Source organism: Mus caroli, unplaced genomic scaffold, assembly GCF_978045245.1.
Source record: "Mus caroli unplaced genomic scaffold, Mus_caroli_1 scaffold_3, whole genome shotgun sequence".
Taxonomy (NCBI): domain Eukaryota; kingdom Metazoa; phylum Chordata; class Mammalia; order Rodentia; family Muridae; genus Mus; species Mus caroli.
The window spans coordinates 95,041,927-95,052,110 of NW_028227258.1; the positions used below are offsets into that span (position 1 = coordinate 95,041,927).

Here is a 10,184-nt window from a genome sequence, read left to right on the forward strand (position 1 = left end):
CCAACACAAGCTAACACTTTCTTTAAATTATCTACAACTATACTTCATGATACTGGCATAAAACTCCTCATTTATTAATATCCACATTAGTCTTTTCCAGGCTATCGACTTGTTTGGTCTTTACCACCCGTCCATCACTAATCTAATGAGCTAGCCACAGATGTGGGCTCTGTTACTGGAACTGTTCCTATGGGATCCTGTTCTATCCACACTCCCATGGGGCTCATGCCTTTGCCTATGAAATGTCACTAATGGATTAGATACCCAGGATACTTATTATAACTTCTCTCCCTACCACCTCTCTCTCTCCAAGGTCTCACTGTATAGCCCTGGCTGGCTTAGAACTCACCATGTAGACCAGGTTAGCTTTGAACTCAGAGATCTACCTACCTCTACCTTCGGAATTATTTAGCAAATTAAAAGCACACGCAATTTAGCCCACTTTTCTGATTATTCTCAATATCCAGAGACTGCATTACATTCTATGAGACTGTTTCCTTACTGAGAATATACTCATAGTACCTAAAGCACACCACTCCCCAGGCTTGATGCTCTGGTATAGCCACAGACGTTCATAAGGACAGGGAGCTACTGAGTAATTGGAACCACAGTATCTCTTTGGAAACTTAATGCCTGCACATGATTAAAATAAAATTAAGGAGCTGGAGAGGAGTCTCTGTCAGTAAACCACTGGCAGGCAGGCATGAATGAGGACCTGAGTTCAAGCCCCCAGGACCCATGTGAAAACAGCTGGGCCTGACCCATGCCTGTAATCCCAGTCTGGAGAAAGAGAGGCAGGGGGATCCCTGGACGTTCTGCTCAGCAACACAAGCTTCAGGCGTAGTGAGAGACTTTACCTAAATAATTAAATTGGAGGACAACTACAAAAGACAACCTCTGGCATGTACATGTGCACGGTGTTGGGTGCTGTGTGCCCAGAATCCTACCTCTTGATGAGAGGACTGTGAGTTTTGAGGCCAACCTGGGATATATACACACAGCCCTTATGTCCAAAAAAAAAAAAAAAAAAAGCAGTAAATTTATATATATATTAAGCTGAAAATTATTCTCTTCTTCCCTTATATAATATTAAATATACATCAGTAATAATATAATTTTATTTAAGGTCTTTTACTAAACAATAAAAATAGTCAATACAGTTTAAATAGACAGTTATCCTTGGCGTACATATAGAAGCTCCTGAACATGGGCCAGCAGGGGCTCCTAAATTTGTTTCTGCCGTCAGAATTCATTCAAGCAGACTCCATCATCCCCAGGTCTGGTAGTCAAATAGTCAGTATATTCAGAGTGAGGAGCGTCAGTTCTTGGCTTTCCCTTTTTTTCCGGGAAGCTGGCCTGTAGCTTCCAAATACTTATTGATGAGCTCTTCCTGTGTAGATGGCGAACACGGCTGGTACCTGCAGTACTCCATCGTGTACTCTCCCTTTCCCTGCAGGAGAGAGAGAGAGAGATGTGTGTGCTCATGCAGGTCAGGACGGAGGTAACGTGCACAGCAGCTTCTGAAGAGCACTGAAGTGAAGTTTAATGCGCTTTACAGCTGCTTACCTCTGTGCAAGACCTAAGCTCAGTGGAATAACCGAACATATTATTTAGGGGAACCTAAAAACAAACATAGAAAGTGTTTTAGCACAATTTATTGAAAAATGAGGAAGATACAGGGATATATCAATTTAATGCCTTACAATTAGCCTTCTATTGACAATTTTATGTTTAAAAGATGCAAAAGCTGATCCCAGACAGGAAAGCCTATTTGAAGATTGTTTTGACAGGTATAATTATACCAAATCTTTCTATTCAGACTGGCACACCACTGCTGGGCTTCCCTTCTTATCCCTATACTACGTCCAGTTCACACATTCACATGTGGTTTTTTCTGGGAAAATGTTAATGAGTTTCCACTGAATGTGTGTGTGTGTGTGTGTGAGAGAGAGAGAAAGAGAGAGAGAGAAAGAGAGAGAGACACGCGTTGGGCCCAGAACCTGGAGGCTCATGAAGGCTGAGAGCATGCCTGCCACTGAGCTGTGCCCAAGCCCTCCTGTGTGTACTTACACGATACACTGACAATGACAGCTTTCTAGAGGCTATCTATTTATAAAGTGACCGATACTTTCTCCTCTGTGAGATTTAAGATAAGACAGGTACAGATGAGGGAATTAAATCCTAGCCTTATTACACAATAAAACAGCTATACAAATAAGGTTAACAAATTCATCAAAATATATATAGCCAAGATATAAAGAATCCTATGTTTAGTTGTTGCACTTAAGAGTTGCTTTCACAGAAAATCACAAAACAGACACTACAAACTCAAAAGCAAATGTTTCAGTTTGCGCCACAATTTCCAAAACCTAACCTAATTGATTATCTTCTGTGGCTAATTAAAGTAAGACATATCTGTGACCCCAGTGTGAAATCCACAATTACCAAAACCAAGCCCAATTGATTACCTTCTGTGGCTAATTAAAGCAAGACCCCAGATGGGTAACGTCATGAGGCTGAGTTCCCGGCTAGCCTGAGCTGCAGTGTGAAGGAACCCTGTAAGTCTGTCAATATGTACTTACATCTGCATACAGTGTGAAGTAGTCCTCAATGCCGTCTTGCCCTGTAATCACTCCGTGCCGCCGGTTAATCCCTGCGAACACTGTTCCCTGGAATTCATTGGGGGCTATAACTTCCACAGACATAATAGGCTCAATAATGCATAGTGTGCCATTTGCCAACGCTAGGTTTAGAAAGAAAAAGCAAAGTTAAGTATATTAGTTATTAAAGTGAAATCCTCTCCAGCTCTACATGAGACAGATGGCACTTTCCCAAAGGTACAAAATGATAAGCTTAAAGTTCCCCTGGACTCATTTTTCTTTTTATAGTAATGGTAACATTTATCTATGTGAAAATGCCAAAGATAACATTTCATTCTGGTGTATTTCCATTAGCATGCTTTTGAAAAAATCCTTAAATCTCAATAAACTTCAGAGCACAGAAAACACCAATCATCAAGTCCAACGCTATGTAAACTATATGGCTGTGCTAACTGCTCTCCCTGGAATCGTCACGTGGGAGACCAACATAAACCCATTCTTTCTTACTGGTCCTCGGCACGCATGCACACACGCACGCGCCCCCACACACAGACACAGACACACACACAACAACAATTCAGCACAGGGCAAGAGGGGGTGCTTAGAAGAAGCAAGTCACTTCTGAGAAGTCTTTCTTTTTCTAGGCTGACCAGTTCCACAGCCGGACTGAGACTCGGGCTTTTAGTTTCCGTCTCTAACAAGTTGTTTGATTCTTGTGAAAACAGTCTGTCTAGATCTTAAGCTTCTTCACTAATAACTAAAAAAAAAAAAATCGGACTAGATGTTAACAACCACTTTAACATAAAACTCATTGTATGTTTTTCGGTCCCATTTAATACACAACTACTACACGTTTTAGTTACAAATACTGACTAATATTTACAGAAAAAGTAAAATAAAACTTCAAATATTTACACTTCAAATATTTACGAAAATTTCGTAGTGGGGTTAGAGCAGACTAGCCTCAGACTGGCTGCACTGTCCCCAAATAAAAGGTTTTAAACAAAGCATAGAAAAGACAACCCAGAAGCCAGTAAGCTTTAAAATGACCACAGTTTTTCCAGAGGCATCAGACTGTTCATAAGATATTAACTAGCAGCCATTCCTGTATATTCATACAGGCACTTCCAAAGACACCACAAACTCGAATTCAGTCACTGTTGGAGTAACCATGTAAGACCAACCCTCAGTACAGGAGGGGATTGGCACCAGGAAACTCAGAAATCCAGAGATGTTCAAGTTTTTATGCCATTTATGTAGTGTCTCAGTATTTGAATATAGCACTCTTAAAATTACTATAGATTCTAATACTTAACTCAAGGTAAGTCTATGTAACAGAAATACTGGTGAGTCTCTACTTTAATCCAATAGTAAAAACAGTAGTATCAGAGGCCACGTGCTAAGTGGCTGAATGAGGAGGGAGTCAAGGGCTAAGACTAGTCTAGATTTAACGTTAAGCTCCACTAAACTAGAATGTCAGTCTGAGTTATGGAACTAATTGCTCTGAACCTCAATTCTCTCAGCTCTAGGTCACACTGAAGATAAGCTCAGGCGCTGTGGTGGTTTGAATAGATATGGCTTCCAGGGACTCCTGGGTTTGAATGCGAGGCTCATAGGGAATGGCACTATTAGGAGGTGTGGCCTTGTGATCTTGTTAGAGGAAGTGTGTCACTGTGAGGGCAAGCTTTGAGGTCTCCTATGTTCAAGCTCCACCCAGTGTGGAATCCAGTCACCTTACTGGTACTGAACTCTCGGATCCTCCAGTACCATGTCTGCCTGCACACTGCCATGCTTCCTGCCATGAGATAATGGACTAAACCTCTGATTCTGTAAATGTTTCCTTGATAAGTGTTGCCATGGGCTCTATTCTCCCCACAGTGCTGAAACTGTCAGGACACTCATGCCCTCATCATGACACAGCACACACAAAGAGTCAATAGACTGTATGAGCAACAACTGAAGCACACATCTTGGGAAACAAGCGGCAAGGCACAACTCTAGGTCAAAGGCAAGATAACAGGAAGGACTGTATTCACTGTGCCTAAAGGGAGGGAGGGAGGGAGGTAGGGTATGCACACGCACACGTGCGCGAGCGCACACGCACGGTACATCTTAAAGTAATATTCCCAGGCAGTCTGGGGAAGTTCAAGTGATGGGCCTATTTGTACACAGTAAGGAGAAGAGAAAGTCTAAAACCTGGCATGGAATGGCAAGAGATCCCAGAGCTGCTGGGTTAGTGAGGTAAAGATATGGTTCTGGCTCTGTGTTTGGGAAAATAAGCAAGGTGTTCTCTCTGGAGGAGACAGCAACACTCACGGCGATAGAGCCGAACCAGACAAAGCACACTCAGCTGCCACTTCAGTGCTAAGTTATATCACTGACTGATCTCTGAGGCAAGTTTAAATTTTGGTTTAAACTGTAATACATAAAATCTAAACTATCTCCTAATTTTGATACTATGTCACATATTTTAGTATATTTTATTTTATATAATACTCAACACAATAATCTAAGTCACTCTAACACCAAGCTCAGTTAGCAGGCAACATCCTTATCCAGCGCCTTCAGATTGCATTCATAAACATATACATACATATATATACATATACCTATATATACATACATATACACATACACACACACACACACATATATATATATATATATACATACATACACACACACATCCTTTACTGTTTGGCAAGAACTTCCTGTACTTGATTTTATTTAATTACATTAATTATTATTAATTTGTATTGCTGGGCAGTGGTGGCACACACTTTTAATCCCAGCACTTGGGAGGCAGGTTTCTGAGTTTGAGGCTAACCTGGTCCATGAGTGAGTTCCAGGACAGCCAGGGCTACACAGAGAAACCCTGTCTTGAAAAAAACCTATCAATCAATCAATCAATAAAGGAGTTAACAATCTAGTGCAGAAAACAGCAGTCCTCTCGGCCACTGCCTAACAGTAACCAGAGATGTAAACTGAGACCAAAAAAAGTTCAAAGAGCTTACATTTCAATCAGAATCAGTAGAACTCTGATGTACTGAATGCTTATGAAATAATGATCAAGATGTTAATTCTCTCCCTGTCTATTTTAGCTCTTTGGTGGAAATATTTTTGAACTGTTAAGTGAATCAATTTTATTATGGAAAGACCCTTTTTTATATCACTAAGGAATTGACAAATGCAAGGTATGGATAAAGAGGCGAGGAGAATGAGGTTTCAGACTTCAGGGTAACTGTGAAGTTCTTTTGCTGGACAATGTTCCTGTCAAGTTGCTTTCCTGTCATTTGTTTCCCCTGAATTAAAAGCAAAGAATCAGATACGCCTGCCCACAACTGCCCTGAGTTCTGGTTCCCAGTTTTAATAACTGTATGATGTGTGAGCAAATGTACTGTTGACAGACTTAGCAGTTTAGCAGGAAGTCTCTATTATTGATAAAGTTTACTGAAGTCTCTCAAAACACATTTCCATTCTCATAATAATGCCTAACAGTTTAAAATGTGATATTTGAAGAGATTACTTACAAATGTATGAGGTGCTTGACATTTAAATAAATCGGTTAAAATAACATGACTAATTTATCTTTAAAATACTTCTTAAAGTTCTGAGCACTTGTCTTCTCTATTGAAACTAGAACTTTACATTATATACAAACTTAAAACATATTAAAAACAAATACCCAGATAATTTAGAACAGGGCAGGCTTTGATTTTTGCAAGAAAGAACACAGCCAGGTCCTCTCACTCTCAAACGCTCTATAAGCATTCATCCTTACCTTCCATACTCCCTCCAATTCCGAGGGAGGGGAAGACAAACACTACTGCTTTTGAGACCATGATGGCCTCCCAAGGAACACAGATACAGAGTTCACTAGCAAACTACATACCTTGTTTAAGAGCACCTTCTCCAGCTCGGATGAAAGAGATTTCATTCGAATCAACCATGTGATGTGCTCCATCTTGCAGAACAAACCGTAGCCCAGAAAGCTTGTGACCAGAAAGAGGGCCTTTTTCGCAGGCATCCAGAAACCCCTAACAAGGAGTGAATGCAACGGCATTGAGACTTCACTTGCAGATACTGCCCAAAATGCCAAAAGAGGCTATTGCTCAGAAGTGTCATGTTCTTAGGATACACGCTGTCTTTCACCTCTCATTTCTCAGTAAGTCTGGCATTCAGACGAGCACTTCTGTAGAGAAGTTCAAGATCTGAAAGTGTGAGCTGGCTGGAACATGAAGCTAAGGACACTCATCACTGTCATCCCAGAATGTCAACTTCAGGACTGACTTAATGCTCACGCTCCCACGCTCCCTTACAGTGACAGCAGGACCTTAATTTCAGAATGAGAAAATGGGAGGGAAGGCAGACTAAGGCCACTAACCTCACCAAATGTATGTGCGGGCACTGGCGGTGTCCCGAGTCCCTGTTACAGGTCTAGTACTGCTTTGCAATACTGGCAGATCACACCATAAAAACCACATCATAAAAACATCTTGTTGTTAGAATTAAAGGGAATTTCATTGTCCCAAATGCAATTCACCTTTTACAAGACAGCTTCATTGAGGAATAACTCATATACAAAAAAAATTGCATAGATTTAAAGAGTACAGCTAATAAGTTTGCAATTCATTTTCAGTCACTTAAATACATATAGAACTCCCCCAATTCAGTCACACAGCTACACACACAGTGGATTATATTTCTGACATTTCAAAATTATACATTATGTATGCTGAAAACTATGTAAATTCTGCTCTTGTGTGAATTTGAGTTGTCTGGTATTTACAAGTGTGTGAATGGCAAAATATTATCTTAAAATAAGAGTATACCAAATTAAATACATTACCAAAAAATGCTATTACCACTGAAAACAAAATTATAACCTGCTGTCCACAAAACAAGCAATTGCTTAGCATGTACAGCAGCCTTAAGCGAGCAACACAGAAAGCAGAGCGAGTGCCGGCCCTTGTGTGTGCACCGCTCTTTGCAGTTCCTCCCACACAGCCTTACCTGGCCTCCAAATATTTGAAGGCTACAGGCAACTAGTTCACTCCCAATTTACAAATTTAAAAAGGAAGCAGAGACAAATCTCTGATTTTGAGGCCATTCAGAGATACATAGAGACTCCTTGTCTCAAAGAAACAAACTAGCTCTGAACACTCATACTAAGGAGTATGTTCAGCAGCAGCAGAAATGCTGCAGGGGCCGTCCCCAGGTGCTGGGACTCCTAACGACTGCGCATGCCCCCAACAGCACACACACAGACTTCCATGACCCCCTAAAGACAGTATCCATAAATATAACAACTGACTGTAATCAGTGTGGTAGTGTCAGTTTAGGAAGAGAGATTATAGATGAGATTAACAGAGCGTGAACTGAGTTGGAGGGGTCTAAGATGAAAGCCGGACAGTCCCGTAAAGATGGTCAACTAAAAGGAACCACGGTAGACACAAACGTGACAGAACACAAGTATAATTTAATTCCAAGTAGCCTGCTTTCAAACAAGTGGCGCAGAGCCTTGTTCAACATTACCTTTTCAACAGCGGGGACAAACTGCTTTGGAACATTGGACCCAAATGTCTCATCGGAAAACTCCAACTTCGTGTAGTCCTCTGGGGGCAAGGGCTCTAGCACCCCTATAACTTTTCCAAACTGGCCAGCACCACCCGACTGCTTTTTATGTGTAAAATCAAACCTGCCAATGATTAGGAGAAAACAAAGAGCATCAGTAATTAGCAAAATGAAATAAACCCCCACTGATTTACACAAAAATCCACATTTCATTGGGTGGCTTTGTTTGTTTGTTTTTTGTTTTGTTTTGACTTTTTCCTTTGATTGTGATGGCCACACTATGACATTTTATTACAGAAGTTATTTAGAATAAATTCTTTTCTATTCTTACTCAGGGGTGAAAGTGAGACATACCACGTACCACCTAAGCAGGTTGTTTCTTTCTTCTAACAGAAAGCTCAGCCTAAGGTTTCTAATAACCGCCACTCCAAAGAGCTCAGCCAGTTCTGGAACCCCGCCCGTGCGTGTCACACTGTGTAGTAATCAGGGACTCTTTCTTGGAAATCAGAACTCTGATGGCCATAATTAATCATTTAGGCAATTTCTACTTGATTTTAATATTTGGCATTACTGACTCCGGTGATTTAAATTCTGAGCCAGATGTAATAATTAATGCCTGAAAATGATTAATGATGAAATGATATGATGAACATAAAAAGACTTTCAAAAAGAAATGACCACAAGTTAGTGTTTACTTCAAGCCACTGGACAGAGTATTTTACACAAGTAGTGCATATCAGAGACCCAAGCTCACAGGCGGCTATGTCTCAGGAAACACGAGGACACAGGCCTGCTGCTTCTTCCTTTAACCTGGAACTTTCCGAGGACAATCACTTTTTATTAACACTACCTGCAGGAGAATGGACATTAGTGGGTGTGCCTGTAAGTGACTTGGGAAAAGGCAATGTAAGTAATGGTAGGAGATGCACGCCTGGCAGGGGCAGACTCCCTAAACAGCCCAAGTGTAAATGTAAATGTGTCCAGCTGCTGTCCAGAAATCTCCCACTGGCCCAGAACTTCAGGATGGGATGGGCAACCCCAGAGAGTCAGAATGGAATTTTTCCAGGAGGGACAAACCAGCATCATCAGAAGCAAGAGAGGCAAGCAGAGGGTGGGAGAAGCACCATGATCCTGTCAGATCTGGTCAGATCAGGTTAGACGCACACAGGAGGGGTCCAAGTGCCGCACACAGGCTCCACCAGGTACCCAGCGTTCCTGAGGTTCTGAGCAGTCAGTCTCAGTCTAACAACATAGCATCCCTATAAAACAGCCTTGGCTGAAGAGATGGCTCAGCAGGGAAACCAGCTTGCTGCCAAGGCTGATGATGACTTGAGTTCAATCCCCAGGACATGGTAGAAACAGAACAAGGTCCCTCAAGTTGTCCTTTTCCTCCACACTCCTGCCTCAGCACACATATACCCCCGTACCACAATGTCGGTAATGCCAAATATTAAAATCAAATAGGAACTGCCTAAATGATTAATTATGGCCATCAGAGTTCTTATTTCCAAGAAAAAGTCCTTGGTTACTATACAGTGTGACATACAAAATAAAGTATGACAAATTTTAATGATAAAATAGTCTATATCTGTACTATATAAACTAACCATGTGGTTAAAACTAAGCACAGCTACTTAAACTTAACTGAAAATTCCACAACATAACAACTCGAATACAGGGCACTTGAAGCAGTGTCCACAAGGCTGGGCGGGGCAGGGCAGGGCACTCCAGCACCTCTAGCTCTTCAGGCAGCAGAGCCCTCTAGGATTAGCTCACAACCAATGTCATTTATGAATGAGAGGAAAGCAGGTGAGAGAACACGTCAGTGCCAGGCTGTGTTGAACACTTTGCGCAGACTAAACCCAGAAAGCAATTCTGTTTCTGGTCTTTATTTTATAGTTGTGAGACCTGAGAGAGGGAGAGAGGCTAAGTAACAGACAGTAGCGACTGCTACCTACCTCCACAGCCAGGCTTTGCATCAACAGCCGTACCCTTAACCACACATTTTCC

General features: G+C 41.4%; 1 protein-coding gene across 1 annotated transcript in view; it reads right to left on the minus strand.

Annotated features, from left to right (window-relative positions):
• Window positions 1-1,100: 1,100 nt before the first annotated feature.
• Gfm1 (G elongation factor mitochondrial 1) overlaps window positions 1,101-10,184 on the minus strand; it is a 41,860-nt gene continuing 32,776 nt past the window's right edge. The window contains exons 14-18 of the mRNA XM_021158645.2: window positions 8,136-8,298; window positions 6,493-6,637; window positions 2,583-2,743; window positions 1,567-1,620; window positions 1,101-1,450 (exon numbers count right to left, since the gene is read on the minus strand). Of these exons, the coding sequence (XP_021014304.1) occupies window positions 1,319-1,450; window positions 1,567-1,620; window positions 2,583-2,743; window positions 6,493-6,637; window positions 8,136-8,298 (655 nt within the window). The 3' untranslated portion in view covers window positions 1,101-1,318. The remainder of the gene's footprint in view (window positions 1,451-1,566; window positions 1,621-2,582; window positions 2,744-6,492; window positions 6,638-8,135; window positions 8,299-10,184) is intronic.